Source organism: Oenanthe melanoleuca, chromosome 6 (assembly GCF_029582105.1).
Source record: "Oenanthe melanoleuca isolate GR-GAL-2019-014 chromosome 6, OMel1.0, whole genome shotgun sequence".
In the NCBI taxonomy this organism is placed as follows: Eukaryota; Metazoa; Chordata; class Aves; order Passeriformes; family Muscicapidae; genus Oenanthe; species Oenanthe melanoleuca.
In genome coordinates, this window is record NC_079340.1 from 15,621,701 (window position 1) to 15,637,651 (window position 15,951).

Below are 15,951 nucleotides of genomic sequence, written 5' to 3' on the forward strand. Positions count from 1 at the left end.
AATTCCTTGTTTTGCTTTGCTTGCATGTGTATATTTTGCTTTCCCTATTAAACTGTCTGTATCTCAACCCAGAAGTTTTTTCACTTCTACTCTCCCAATTCTCTCCCTGGTCCTGCAGGTGGGGGAATGAGTAAGCAGCTGAGTGGGGCTTGGCTGCTGGCTGGGGTTGAACCAGGACACCCTGCCACAATGTTTACAGGAGGTATTCTCAAGGCATTGAATCCAGTGGAGTGGCTGCAGATTGCACTCCATAGCCTCGATAGGTCACTGGTCAGCTCAGGGCTGCAGCTTGACAAGTGGTGATTTTCACATTTAAATGAGATTTTCTGTATCCATTTGGTGCTTTGTCTGGTATTTTCATCAGCACTTCCTCTGTCAGTTCAGAGACTGCTTGCAGCATTCAAAGTGGTGTGCAGATAGATATTCACTGTTGGTTGACCCATCTGAAGCTCTTTGGATTAACATTGAGCACGTTGGTCAGTTTGGACATCTGTGAACCATGTCTATGTCCTTCATTTTTCGATGAAACACTTTCCTAGTAGAGAAATGAAAAAAGAAAAACATCCTGTGATTTTTCTTCTTGGGGGGAAAATAGCCCACTACAGCTGTGAGGAGATATGCTGAACAGCTTCAGATTTGACCCAGGGAAAACAGTGATTGCTGCTAATGTCCTCTAGAAGGGGAGTGTTGTCCTAAGGACAATGATTTGCCAACCAAGCCCTAGTTAGGAGGGATCTCTAAATCTTGTGAATGGTATTTATGTCTGAAAGCTCTGCAGGGTTTGCTCAGCAGCTTTCCAGCATGCTGAAACCTAGCATGAATGTGTAGAATGAATACCAGTTGCAATGGACTCATAAATGAGGTATGTCTCAGCTGCAAGGCATGTTTTAATCTGTACTCATGTCTGGGAGCAGTCCACCCTTCTCATTTCCTCTGCCTGTTAAATAATGGATGAAAGCCCATAGAAATCATTACACTCCTTTCACAAACTCATTAAAACTGCACAAAATCTTCTGTAGTGTTTGCAAAGGCACAAAAATGATGTTATTCACCCTCTGCCCAGGCAATGATTTTGGCCCAAAGAGGTCTCAGTTGTTAAGAGGATACCTCTTTAAAAGAAATAGGGTAAAATGAAGAAGCCATTTTGTTGATTTGCTTGAAATGCCAAGTTTTAGCTGGGATCTTTTTCATGAGAAATATCATGCTGATGGCATTGCTGCATAGTGTCTTATATCTGGGACCACATGGAGAGGAAAGGGGGATGCAGCATGGCAGAAGGTATCAAGGTGAGCTGTGGTCAGGCAGGGAGTTGATGCTGCTGCTTTTTCAGACACTACTGACAGCTTGTGGTTTAAAGATTACGTTTTTGCCTTTCTCCCTTCCAATCTGCATAGATCACACACTGCTTTGGGACTGATCTTGCTGAAGACAGTAAATGTATGTTGCACCTGTTCCTGGCAAAAAACCATATTATTACAACTGAAGAAGCAATCCAAACTCTTGAGCCCAAACCTTTCCTTCAAGGAAGAAAACAAGTGAGATTGTAATGCAGGCAAAGCTGTTTGTGATTGGCATTGGTATTGCAATTACTGATACTGTTTTCTGTCACCTGTGTTCTTAGAGACTTGGACTTCTGTGTCTGTCTTCAGCATCTTCTGTTTCAGAGAGCACTTCTCTGTACAGGAAAGAAAATAATTGCTTTCTGTATGATCTTGCTCTCTAGCATGAGAATTGTCTTGAGTGAAAATTCTGTTTTTGTGGTTTACCTGTTGTCCTCTCTCCGGATTTCTATCTGTGGATGCCAAAACAAAATCCCCTATCTGAAAGACCTAGATAGATTTCTGCTGAGAATTTACTTCTATTAATTTTAACTTCTTTGCTTCCAGGTACCAGTGGGAAAAAACACAACTTCTCCAATTCTTTTTCAAGCGTTGCTATGGAAGTCTTGTCCCTGGAAAGTTCATTCACTCTTTTTGTTTTCTCTTAGGTGACTCCAGGCAGCAAAGCTGCACTAGCCAACTTGTGTATAGGAGACCAGATCATAGCCATTGATGGAGTGAACACAGACAACATGACTCACCTTGAGGCGCAGAACAAAATCAAGGGCTGCACAGATGAACTGACTCTGACAGTCAGCAGGTACACAGCTGAGCAAGACTGGGGCTGGGGAGAGGAAGGGCTGTGGGGTAGGCAGTAGCTGTGTTTTGGTTTGGCTGTAGACCTCTCTGGCTGGTTTAATTTAACCTCTTAGTACTTTATCTGGCAGGTGCTGGTTTGTAAGAGGGAACTGCATTTCATCCTTTAATCCTAATGCTTCTTGAATTTGCTGCACTTTGACCTTATGAAAACAACTTTCTAAGTGAGGAGCTGCCTGGTAATTTATGGCAGGGTCTGTCAACTTACTGTGTGGCTCCTGACAGCAAGAAAGCAAAGATGGTCTCATGAAAGCTTCACTCATAGCAGAGGAGGTGCAACCAGAGATGACCTTCCTTCCTGTTACACTCATTTAGCAGTTAAAATGTATGCTTATGTGTTGTTCCAAGCAATTAACTGCCTGATTTCTGCCAAGCACTGACTCAGAAATGTTGTACATTTTGAAGCCTCTTGATCAAACAGCACTGTCAGTCTTAAACAGTGACGACCCAGGACGCAAAGAAGTTCCTTTTAGGCATCAGTTTCTCCAGGTCCCAAAAAACTAAAGGCAGGTGACAGCTGAGAGCCACAATTTCTGTCACTAGTGTAGAGCACAGGCTGGCTTCAGCCTTCCCACCATCTCGGACTGTGGAGCAATGGACAGCTTCTTTCCCCAGCCATGCTTTGTTCTTGGGCCATCTGTGTACAGAGAGGAAATGGAGATGGGAAGGCAGAGCTCTGCTTTGCGTTGACCTGTTGCTACTTGAAAGAACTGGAGCCTGGATTTTTTGAGGGTACTGGGGATTTATTCTTCCTTGTGGTGTGAATTGCAGCTGCAGGTACTGGCACTTTTCAAAGTCAGATGGAAGATGCAGTGTGTCATTTCTAGTTGCTCTGGAGCAAGTTTTCCTGTGCCTGCCTTCCCTCAGAGTGATCATCCATCAGTTTCATGGCAGATGCAGGGGAAGTGCTTTCAAAAGGAGTGCAAAAGCATGCCTTAAAATGACACAGTAGTTCAGTTGTTCAGGGCTTTTCTGTGATAAACCGAAGTCTTTACGGTGGCTCAGACAATGCCAGGAGTTCAGGAGGCATTTCCTAGTTCAGGAAGAAGCGATGGGTCTTGGCCAAAAAAAATGCCGGATGGTTCATTAAGGGAATTCACAGATGGAAGAATGGAGCACAGTGCAGGCAGTGTGAATGGGTAGTGAGCATTGCAGCAGCCTGTTAACCCCAGAGTTTCTCATACTGGCCTTGAACTTAGCAGCATGTAATCTTCCTGCAAAGGAGTGCTCCTTTTCCTCTCCAAAATCCATCTGCTTGACTTGGCAAACCAGTGCCATGTGGTTCTGGCTGGGAAAGAGGAAGAGAGGCAAGGGCTCTTTCAGCCTGCAGGCAAGTTCACTCTTACAGATCATTGAGTCTGTAAAATGTGTTTGCTAATGTTAATTACAAAGCCGTTAAGTTTATAGCTACCCTATGCACATTTCATTGGCCTTGGGCGTGGAAGCTGCTTGGGGAGGGTTTTCTAGCTGGATCTGCAGCTGTGTAAAATTGTGTAGTGGCTTTCAATTTACAAAACTCAACTCTTTTAAGACCCCCTTTCAATGAGGTAGCATGAGTGTGTTTGGATGCTTCTGCTGTTTTACTGATCACTGAGTTCTGCTGACAGAAGGCCAAGAAGAGTGTCAAAACAAGGATGTGGAAGCAGTGATCAGACTTCTCACCACTTTAGTGTTTGATATTACTGCCCATTGCTCTATGGAAAATCTGTGTGCATCATGTTGTCTTTCCTGGTAGTATTCTGTTGGGAATATTTTGTTCCTAAGGTCCAGTGTCTCCTTCTAGGCCCCCATAGTTGTATTGGTCTAAATGCAGTTTGACTCAGTGGTCAGAAGAGCTATGCAGTCTTTATTTTTGAGGCAGGAGCACGTCTTTACTTTGCAGTCTACAGCCTTAAAATGAAAGGTCTTGAGAGGATGCCTAGAGAGGTGACAGAAAGCATTTTAAAAGACCTGGAGCCATGCTTCATCTTCCTGCTCAAGGTAGGGGAAGTGGGTGAGGAAAGCAGACTGTGTGGTGGTGAGCCCTCCTCTGTGAAGAAGGGAAGGGCATTGCCATGGAGGTAGAGAGGTTGGAAGGCTCTTGGGGAAATTGAGTGCCACCTGGCCAAGTGTTATGGCTTGGGCTTCCTGAGCTTTGGTGGGCACAGCTCTGTCATAAGGCTTAGCATATAGTTGGGAAGGAGGGCTCGCAATACAATCAAGTCAGAGCTGGAAGTTTTTTCTCTGTCAAAGTAGCTCTGTAAGTAATTGACTGAATATGAAAAGGAATGTATGTCATTGGCACTGCAGCACCACCAACTCTTGGGTCTGGTCTCCACTCTATGCAGTTGTAGCCCATTTGCTGAATCAGTTGTGCCAAGGAGCTGTGCTGGCACAGATCGTTGCACTGACAGAGCAGCACCTCTGTGGGTTAGAACATCACACAGCTGGTGTGGGGATGTGCCCAGATGTGCTGGGTTTTCTGGAATGAGAAGTCTTCCAGTTCTTTTCTGCTCACCATTGGAGAGAAGTCTTGTGAAATCATAAATCTTTAGTGATTTTTAAATTGCTAGCTGATGAATTTTTAATGATTACTTATTTAAATGATTATCCATGCTAAATATTCTCTGACCTGCATTCAGTGTGGCAACAAGGTTGTGCCAGGTATTTCAGTTTCACCAAAGGATCAGCACCATTGTGACAGTGGAGACTTCCTTTGTGACTGCTGTAAATGTGATGAGTGAATGTTGTTTGAAGAGCCTAGTGGGCAAATTAGCACAAGACAAATCTTTAAAGGGTAATGTATACAGTGGAGGTATCTCTGCTGCAGAAAGCCTTTAAGCTGCAAGTAGCTGGAAGCTAGGAGACTATTTCATGGAAGTATTATGCTTGTCTTTTTCATGTGCTCATCTGGTCTCAAAACAAGCTTTATACATGTGTATTCTTCAAATAGACAACTCTCTTTTAATGATAGCCAAGCAGTTAGGAGGTCTTCATATTTGGCTTACTAATGATTATTTAAGAGAAGTGTAAATATAGAGAATTGAAAAACGCTTCTGGTAAAGGAAATGCTGTTTGCACTGTATGCTTGATTGTGTATATCAACAGCATTCCAATGTTTCCTGTTTCGCTGTTTTTCTTAGTGATGGTAACAGTCCAAAAATATTTCAGATCAGATTGTAGGCAGGAAATCTTGTCTAACACAAGTCACCATTAAAAACGTATCAACTTTGTAGCTGAAGAAAACATGCCTGGTCTGCTTTTTCACCCAAAGGGGCAAATCTCTTAATATCCTAGGATTTAAAACCGAGCCACAAATTGCTTTCTGTGAATACTGAGTGGCACTGCCAGATGCTTTGCTGTTCGGCTTGTGAACAGTGTTGGAAAGGTCTGTCTTCTGCCTGGAAAGTGGGTGTTCAACATAGATAACAAATTCCCACTGAACTCACTGTGTCTAGCAGCTCCCGCTCGTTTTTGAGCCTCTGTTCATTCATTTTGCTTTTTGTTTCAAGAGAAATGTAGTTACCGAGAAACCAAAGTAAAGGTTCCATTATTGTCTTCAGCAGTATAAAATCAAGCTCAAGACAGTGCTTCAGTCAACTCAAGCCTACCTGGTTGCTGAACTGAGAAATTCACAGGGAGATTTTTGAGTCTCTCCGTAGGAAAAATGAAGTTTTGAATCTTTGAGAGGAGCTATACTTCTTTTTCCTGGTGTTTTTTGTTTGTTTGGTTGGGTTTTTTTTTCCCAAATCAGGGTGTGAACATCACTGCACTGACATGTTAGGGTTGAGCAAAGCCTCCCCTGGGGCTGCTCTCCATGAATGGATGTAAGCAGCAAGATGTCTGACAAATTGGAGCTAACTATCAACTTTCTTTAGAAATTTAGTGTATTTTGAGTAATATGCTTCCCCTGACAAAGAACATTCAAAGAAAATAAGGTGCAGGAGGAATAAATACTCCTACCACAAAATTCACATGATAGTCAAATGATCCAGGCATCACTCATGTCAGTGGAAGTGCTGAAGATGAATTTGACACACAAATCAGACTGCAGCTCTGTTGTAGCTGCAGATGTACCAAAGCAGACAAATGTTCATTGCAGCACAGGTGAAAATTATTTCTGAAGTGAATGGATCTTTGCCTGTGGCTATAGTCACCAGATGGGTGGTGGAACTGTGCAGCCCTGAGCTACTCAGAGGTAAAGCATATATTTATATAGGGGTTTTTTTCAGCAGTGTGTCCTGTAGTGAGTCTGTCCTTCTCTTTGTGTCTGGAGGCAGTTTGGAGGTGATAGAAGGGAGTATTTGTGAAAAAGGATTACAAATATTTAATGTCTTGTTCTGCTCCTACTGTGATTTTCCTCAAATTTCAAGCCACTTTGCTTCCAGCTTATAATACATTAATGCACCTTTTTTGTTTGCAAGATAGTCTTTTGATTTGTTAAAAGTGCTGCTAAGGAGTTAAGCTGTGTATTTGTTCTTTGAAAAGTGCTAGGATCAGGAGGTGAGATCTGCTACCAGGACCTGTTAAATGTTAAATTGTCAGAAAGGATCATGTGTAAATGCTTACAGGAAAGAGAGCACATTTGTCATGTGCTCTTCATTTTATGTGGTAGGTTTGGTTGCCCTCTTGCTTGCTCCATGTGTTCCCAGGTCTGAGCTGTGGGGAATAGTTGCACAAAGCCACAATAGGCTTGGATTTCTGTTCTAGGAAGTTGGTGGAATCCGTTGACTCATTTAGGTTTGCTTTTTTGCTTCCCTGCCAAGAAGAGTTTTCCAGTTCTGTCATTTACTAATAATTCCTTTGGCCCTGGGAAAAGCCAGCTGCTCAGTGTGCAGCTATATAAGGCCATGCAGGTTGCCTGGCCCTCTGTGACTGCTCCCAACCTCTCCATGGCTGGTGTGGTGCTTCCAGCCCTCCTGGGTGCATACCAGCAGCTTTTACTAACAACAGACACATTCAAAGTAATTTTGGCAAATCAAGATCAGCATTTGTTGTGATTTTACGCTTCTTTGATGAGGCAATAACAGTTAACTCTGCAGTTGGTTAGTGCAAGAGCAGTGTGAGTCTGAGCAGTCAGGTGTGTCTTACCCTTTATAGCTGTCATGAACCTGATATACAGAAGAAGCAACAGAAGTTTAGCTGGAGTTGCCTTTTTGGTTTTAGTGGTTGTATAAAGAGACACCTGAAATGCAGGAGGGCCATGCATGGAGAAATGCACTTGCAGACTTCCTGCCTCTAGGAAGTTGTGGCTGTCATTGCTGTTTGAATTGACAAGAGGCTGTATGCAGCCTGAGTACAGTTTTGCTTGGCAAACTGAATATGTTCCTTAATAAATGGTTGTTAAAAGTGACTACTCATGTTTAAAGCCATGGGCCTATATTTGACAGCTGTTGCAGCTAGAAGGCTGATTAAAAGGTACCTTCCTAGTAGCCTGAGAGTTCTTGTAGTTAGTTTCTCTAAGCATTATAAAAATGCCTCTCGAAAAATCTGGTGAGAGGATTGTGAAAGATAAATTCTTTAGGTCTTTCCTCATTTTTCAGCTAAAAAGCTTTATGCTGCACTAGAAACTTTTCAGTCTTTTGGGGTTTATTTGCTTAGTTGTTTTAGTTGTGTCCATCTCAGGTTTGAAATGAGATGTGAATGAATGTAGATGTGTAGATGTTTCTTCTTTATGAAATTACACAGTTTCTGGCACAAAGAATTAGACCCTCATTTCCCAGCACTGAATTTTCCCTTGAAGCTATGGCCCAACTTTGCATGCAAAGCATTCACAGCAAAATCTGGGCTCTTGTAATGTTTATATTACATCATGTTCAAGCCAAGCTGCTTGAAAAGTGTTGTTTCATAAATACCTCTCCATATTCCTGGCTTGACTTGCATGTGGTTTCCTTCCTTCTTTTCCTACCAGTACCTCTGCATCCAAACCAGCATCAGAGAAATTTCTTTCTGATCTTGGGTTTTGGTTTCTGCCTGGATGAAGCAGGAGATGCATAGCTCATGGCCTTGTCTTAGTTACTGTCTATCCTATAGTAAGGAAATGACATGGAAATGTAAACTGCAAAAATGACAAAGTTTGTATATACATGTGACTGCAGTTAATTTGCCTGATCCTCATTCTCAAGCTTGTTTGTGTCATGGTTTTTGTCTCCTGCACTGAGTCTCATTTGAAAGAATATGTATTAGAAATAATATTTTGAAATAAATATTCATTAGTTTATCAGGAGTTTCTGAGATCAGATAAGGATGCCAGAGTCTCTGGCTTTCACAAAGCATGCTGGGATGCCCCAGCAGACTGTTGGGCATCCAGCCCCTCCACCAGTGGAGAGGTAGGTCTGGCAGCCCTGCTAGCATGGCCGTGCTCAGTGGCAGGGGTACAGCCTTGCTGAGGGGAGCATGGAGGTGGTTTTTTGGCTGGAGGCCTTCTCCCTCAAATTTGGGGAACAAATCCTCCAGAAAGCCATTACCAGCAGCAGCCTGGTGTGAAGGTGCTGTTACCAAGGCTGGGTTTAGCTGTCTACTCTGACACCTGTTGCCTTCTCCATATAACTAAGGTATGAAAGCATATGGATAAGATACAAACATGGTGAGTGTAATCTGCCCTGCTGTCTGTGCCTGGTTCCCACATTTCCCAACACTGCAGAATGTAAGCCCTGGGCCAGAAGTGGGACGTAAGGTGAACTTTCTTCCTCCTGCCACACTTCAGTACAATTACAGGCATTGACACAAGAAACAGAGCCAGGAAACCTTTCCCAAGAGCTGGGAACATCTTGCTCCTACCTAAGACCCAGAGACCGTGGGCTCCACACATAGTGCAGTAGGATGGGGCACATGCCTTGAAAGGTCTTCTGGGTAAAGCCAGGAAGAGCAAAGCTGTGTCCTTTTTGCTGCTTCACTGGGGCCATAAATGGACTGCTGGGAGTGGCTGAAGGGCTCTTCTGCAGCTGTTGTGAAGACAAAGGGAAGCTTTATCTCCCCTGCCTTAGAGGGACACATGCATGGCCTATTTAACATTTCTGTTTGGATAACTTCTAGAAAGTAAAGCGTGTAGTGACCTTGCTGCTTCCATTTATATCCAGTGACAGAGCAGAATGGCAGCAGTCTGGGGAACAAACTTGAGCTATTTGCCTTGCTTATAAATAAAGGAGAAAAATCTGTCAAACCCCCTGTGAGCTGCAGTAGTTGCCCATAATTGCCTCCACTCCTCTGGAGACCAGTGTGCTGTGTCACCAGCACTACAAAGCATGGAGGGGCAGTGAGATGAAAACAAGTGCCTGAGGGGAAGTTTCTGTTCTGTATTCATACACTGGCCTGCTCTAGGCTTAAATTTTTCAATGTGAATAAAGCCTTCTCATGCTTCTGAAAACTTATAATAAACTGCTGTAAAAGAAAATGCTACCTTAAAAGTTCTTGAATCACTGCTGTGAGAACTGGCACAGGGATGCCTCTTGCTAGAAATCAGCTGAAGTGTTTAATGCTCTCTGAGCTGCTCTTTCATCTGCAGCCAGTGTCCCTTTGCTTGTAGCCTGGCTGGCTGAGTGTCTCATTTCCACGTACGTTGCTGTGTCCTCTGTTTTTCCAGAGGGGATGAAACTTGGTCATACCTGATCTCCAAATACTTTCATGGATTAAGGCTTCATATTAGTCAGCAGGCTGCTCCTCTATGTGCAAACAGTGTTCAGGTGTGGAAAATGCTGCCATCCTGGAAATGGGTGTGACTTTGTGAGCCTTGATAGCCATAATCTGAGTGAAATTGCTTTTCCTCAATCACCTTAAGGCAGAGATTGCCAGAAGCAAGAAGAGAATGGTTTTGTATTCACCTGAGGCATGTTGGACAGCCAGTAACAGCAGCCTTTGTGATAAGATGATAACCAGATTTGTGTGGATCTGATACCATGCAGCTGTTACAGTCATACTTGTCTGTGTGCCCCAGCTTGCCAGACTGCAGCATTTCAGTGGCATGGGTTATCAGGTATCAGCTGGGCTTGGATGCAATAACCAAGAGTCAAAGGTTTGCTGTACCTGAATTACCCATGAAGGATATCAGGTGTGACCTAGGTGTTTGTACTTTTCCTGTGAAACGAGGTACAGCACAGCAGGCTTCATTCAGGTTTCTTCTGGTTAAAGTCCACAGTGCAATAAAGGGAACAGCAGGTCAATAAAGCTCTTCCGCTTTCCTGAGAATGCTGCCTCCCATCTCTTCCCACTGCCCTCTGGATGCAAATATTAAAATAATATTTATGGAGCAAGTATCTGGGATGTATATGTGCATGTACACATATGGAGGGCTTTTAGAGGAATAGTGCACACCAGACTGAATATATTGTGGGTAGCTGTGTACCCTGTTTATCCATCCTTGTCAGTTTTAGAAGTCTTTTCTTTTTCTAGTCTCTTCCTCCTTCTTTAACTGGAAAATCTCTTTCCAGTTATCCAGTTAATTCTCAGTGGAAGCATTCCTGTTTTGCTAACAAAGTACTTAAATTGTAGCTAGTCCTTGACCCACAAATACCTAGGAAATACATCTATTTGCAATTCCAGATTCCAGAAAGGGCTCCTGTCAACAGGACAGAACATGGTTTTCAGACCTCATCCTAAGAGTTTATCAGCCATCTGGTTACTGCATGATGCAATGTTTAGCATTGAACAGCAGTTTTCATTCAACAATACTGCAGTCACTCATTCCCTACTATTAAAAGTTTGGGAAAAGTGGCACTGTTTAATCCATCTGAGATGCTAACTACTGTCTTTACTTCTGAGAAATGTAGGTACCATATGTTTCCCACAACATATTTCAAGCAAATCCAAGCACTCCACTTCTTCCTCACCACTGGTTTGTCATTCTTTGGGACATAGCAAAATTCCACAGTGATGATGGTAAAAGCAGTTGGTTTTAGTTGCAGATCTTTACTTGTGTTTCAGACTGCTATGAGTAACTGGGTCAGACCACAGACCAGTAAAGGTTACATAGACTTTCTCTGTCACATGAGGTCGTCTCAGTTCTTAGTCCCATTGCAGGCAGGGATTTTACTTTTTTTTCATCATTCCAGAAAGCTTCTGTTTGTTCAACATGGATACCACTATAAATAGGAATAAAGTTTGGGAGACCCAAATGAAAAAATATTTCTAGTTTATCTCCAGGGCAGTCCAGCCTCAAGAACAAAATGTTCTCTGTATAGTCAATACAGACAAGAATCATTCCTTTTCCTGGCTACCCAGAAAGCTGAAACATGTAGCAATCTCAGTTGTCCCACTTAATTAAGGGATCTGCATGTAAGGGATATCTCCAGCTTCTGCTTTTGAGTGCCCCCCAGCTCGACAGCCTGGGTGGGAGCCTATGCCTGATGTGTTGCCTGTGGAGTCACACAGGATAAGCTCAGTCACTGCTGAGATCTTGTCTTGCTTCAAGCACCTCATATATCTAAGCCACTTACGTTGTGTACCTAAAATAGGGCTGTCTAGATTCCTCCTGATGTGGATTGTGCTATATATGAGAGACTGTAGAAATGTTTGAGAAATTGATGAACTTTGAGTCTTTTAATAACAATAATGGTACTCACTGATGAAAACGAATTAATTATTCAAAATTCCTGTGTTGCAGGACGGAGGCAAAAGTCTGGTCACCACTTGTAAGCGAAGAGGGAAAGACACATCCTTACAAGATGAATCTGGCCTCTGAGCCACAGGTAAGTCCTGGAATAACTGTCTGCTCTTGTTCCCTCTTATTCCTGTGAGAGAAGTTCTGGGCCTGATCCTCCAAGGAACTGAGCATATGCCACTCTATCATGCCCCATACAAGAGATCATGTGGTCCTTGGAGGTCTTGAGAGAGACTCCCTCCCTTGTGGTGAGAAGCCTGCTGCTGTGGAGAGTTAGTTGGGAACCACGCCAAAGGTAACCTGCTGAGGTGTCTCCTGCCATCTGCTTGCTCACACCTACCACAGTGCACAGAAGGCACTGTAGGGATTGGCTGAGTAAATCATTGCTACTGTGTTAAACCAGTTGGTTTTCGTGGAAAAGATTTGAGAGGTGAGGAATATTATTCACTCAGTGTTTTCTGTTCGTTTGGTTTGGATTTTTTTTCTCTTACTCAGTAAGCTCTTAGCAGTCTAGCTGTGGAGAAAGTGGAAGAGAAATACACCAGCATCTTACATTTCTATCTGTGTGGCAGATCATGCAGCCTCTGTTGTTTTTTTAACCTGTTGACAGCCTTTTTTCATTGGTCTGCTGCCTCTGTCAGGTAAATGTAGTAATAACAGCAGTCTGTGCAAGGGCATCGCCTGGGCTGGATTTAGAGGATTACACTACAAAAAATATGTAACAACTACACTAAAATCAGTGGCATTCCTCTGGATTTTCACTGGGGCAGTGACGTGGCCCCAGTGGATTCTGGCACAAGCACACATCCCATGTGATTTTTTCTAGCAAAATAAGTAGATTATAAAACTAGTTTGACTCTGCAATTAATTAAGCACGAATATGGCTGTTTCAGTTGGAAAGAACCTAAGACTAAAGCAGCAGATTTGCAGAAACACCCTGCCCAGACCTTGGCCTGGGATCTCTCCATGTTCTCTTTCACATCAAGCTTCTCTGTGTTGCTTGGCCCAAGAATTCTGTGCAGCATTCTCCAGGTATTTCATAACTCTGCCAAGGCAAAGTGTGAGACTGAGCTATTTGGACTTAGTTTGAGCTGGAGCCATGTGGTGACACCTGTCTATGACACTGTTGATCTGAGGTCTGGTCTGTGTCTTCTGCTGCCCAGGTTTTGGAGAGGCTCTGCTTCAACCCTGAGACCTGGAGTCTATCTCTTTCCAAAGGAGTGGGGCAGAGTCTGCTCTGAGGCTTTGCTGCAAGGATAAAGAGAGCTGTCATTTAATTCAGCAGGAGACTCAATCCTGGAGACCAGTTTCCCAATGCAGCCATTAGCAAGAGTTTAGCTAAATGACATAAAATTAAACATATGGCACAACACATGCCCTAAGCAGGATTTTAAAGTAGCTCATTAAAATTTTTGTTAATTGCAGCAGGAAACCCACTGCTGCAGCCCCCGGTCACTGCCCCACCACATTTTTCCCCCCAGTACAGCCTGGATAGATGGTCAGGATTTAGCAGTAATGCTGGGGTGGAAAACATCCCCTCCTAAACCCTAACCTCAGTCATAGTCCTGGTTCTAGCTCTGGCCACTGGATAGATATCCTGATACTGCTATTTTGTGAGGATAGTACAACTGAATTTACTGGTAGCAACCTGTGACTGACTTGAGCAGGAGAATTTGATGCACAGCTGAGTGTGAAGGAATTCTTGTTACAGAGCTTATCTCTGAGCAGTGACTATTGTCATAATCTTGTACTAAGAATCAATGGTTGTCTGAAAATTAGGCTTTGACCACTTTGATTGCTGATGCTAGAAGAATTATTTCCTGGTGTGAAAGGAACATTTGAGCTCACAGAAGTCTTGCCTTTTCTTATTCCCTTCCTTTAAATTAAAGCAGATTAAATCATTTTCAGCCATGTGTGTGAGTGGGGCTTGCTGCTATTCAGAGCACTGGGCTCAATTTTAAAGGGCTTCACTTGCTATGTTCTCAAACAGGAATTCAGCAGTCTCCCTCAGAGGGGAGATGCATCATGTCTCTAAACCATAAGCTCCTGTTTACTCTTAAGGCATAGCAGTCCCTGAACATCCTAATCTGCTGTGCCAAAGTTTCAGGAATACCATCAAGTTATAAGGTTGTGGGGTTCTTTGTTTGGGTTTTTTTTTCCCATTTCATTTTTCAGTAGCTGACTACAGCAAGTAAGTTTTGTGTGAGGTCTTCCTGTTTGGATTATGAAATCAGAAGAGTATGCTGATTCCTGATAAAGCATGTGACAAATTGGCCAAGTCGCTTTGGGACTGTGTCTTTGCAGCATCATCAGGGGTTTTGGCCAGGCCTGCCTCAAATCAGCAGTAGCAGACTGCAGAAAATGCTATGTGTATGTATACCAACACGGCAAACTGTTATGAATTTTGCACAAAGATGCTGATATTTTTCCAGCAGAACCAGTTGAACCTGTGAGTAGAGCTGAATCTTCGAAGGCAAAGCTGAGCTGTTCAGGTTTTTTAACTTGCTGGCCAGTGAAAACAGTATATTTGCTTTTCTTGGCAACAGTCTAGAGCAGAATACTTATTAATTCACTTACCAAAGAAAATAGGACGTGCTGAGTCCAAGTGGTTTGTTTAAGTCCTGGTCCAGGGTCCTCTGACAGTGTTCCCCTTGGCTTTGCACATAGTCCTTTGAATGCAGACATAAAATCATACCTGTGAATAGCCTTACTTCAGGCTCAAAAAAAAAAAAAAAAGTCTTTAAAACCCTTGCTGTAGAAATTGACTTATTCAGATACATTACCATCTTTCTTATAATCAGTTTGTTAGATGTTGCCTCTCCTACCTTTGGTATCTTAGAAATTTTTCATGCTTGTCTACCTTCTTTATGTCTTCCTATTTTACTGACGTACCTGCTAGATCTTGCAAAATAAATTAATTTTCAGTTTGCCTCAGGAGCCAGTGCTTGAGAGCTTGCCTAAGACTAGCTACATATTTTAAGATCCCTGCTTATACATTTTTACCCCATTTAAAATGGTCTGTTTGTTTACTGCTGTAATCCTTTTGTGGAGGCTGATATTTGGCAACATGCTGCATCATGCCCGTGGTAGTGTTTTGCCTTACTTGGAATGTACATTCAGGATACTTTTATTTGCCTTTGGAAAATAAAAAGGCATTCTACAACCTCCCATGCATTCCCCAAAGTTCTGAGTCCAAAGACTGACTTCATTGTCTAAGCTGATCTTTGTCCATGAAAGAGCTACAGTCTTATTATTTCATTGCCATTATCCTTATCCTTCTAAATTAATTTAAACTGTGGCAAGAGTGATGACAAAATTGCATTTCATCAAAAGGTGCAGCAGCTTGTTGGTGTTGATGGCTCAGCAGCTAGCTTTGTTTTGGTGCCCATGGCAACATTAGAGGAAGGAAATGACAGTCTTCTTAGCATATTTACTCAGTTAGTTCACTTGCACTTATAACCCAGATCCTAGGGCTGATTGCTCAGTGGCATTTTCCCATCAAGATCTTTTCCTCACAACAGTGGGAAAGACTAAAATAACATGTCTGCCTCTCCTTTCTGCTTAATGTCTCTTGAGAAAAGTGGTCACAGCAAGAGAGAACAAGTTACTTGGTGACTAAGGTAATTTTAATGCTTATGATATGGACCAGAGACCAGCATAACTTCAAGTCAGCTGTGCCCTCTGGTGATCCTGGGCCATGCAGTGAGATCTGTACCCAAGGGGCTGTATTGCCTCTTGGTGAAATAAACAATAAAACTCTATATCCTCTGGCTGTGCCAGGTCTTGTCAGACCTGGTGTCTGTTTTGGTTTTTTGTTTATTTGGGCATTTTTGTTTTGTTTTGGGGTTTTTTTGTAAGACACAGATGCCAGTGGGGTCCAGGTCTCTTTTTTTGCTGAGTGAACTAATGTAGAGAAATACCTGAGAGAGTCCAGCTTCAAGGGCACTCAAAACCCAGACTATCTCCAAAAACCTGTTCAGCTTCCTTAAGGCTGTATATCCCCTTTGCAATAAAGCAGAAGTATTAACATGAGACCTTGAGAATGTCAGTGAAATCTCTTGGTTTGAGATGGATAGCTCAGCTCTTCTTAATCACAAAAAGCAAGGGCTTTCAAACATAAGGATTTTTTTTATTTAATAGGAATAACCTTCAGGCAGAGGTTAGCAGCTGGAGGAGCTCTGA

General features: G+C 42.8%; 1 protein-coding gene across 1 annotated transcript in view; it reads left to right on the plus strand.

The window, feature by feature from the left end:
• The window catches only part of PDLIM1 (PDZ and LIM domain 1), a 43,452-nt gene that overhangs the window by 9,998 nt on the left and 17,503 nt on the right, over positions 1 to 15,951 (plus strand). The window contains exons 2-3 of the mRNA XM_056495375.1: positions 1,988 to 2,139; positions 11,773 to 11,857. Of these exons, the coding sequence (XP_056351350.1) occupies positions 1,988 to 2,139; positions 11,773 to 11,857 (237 nt within the window). The remainder of the gene's footprint in view (positions 1 to 1,987; positions 2,140 to 11,772; positions 11,858 to 15,951) is intronic.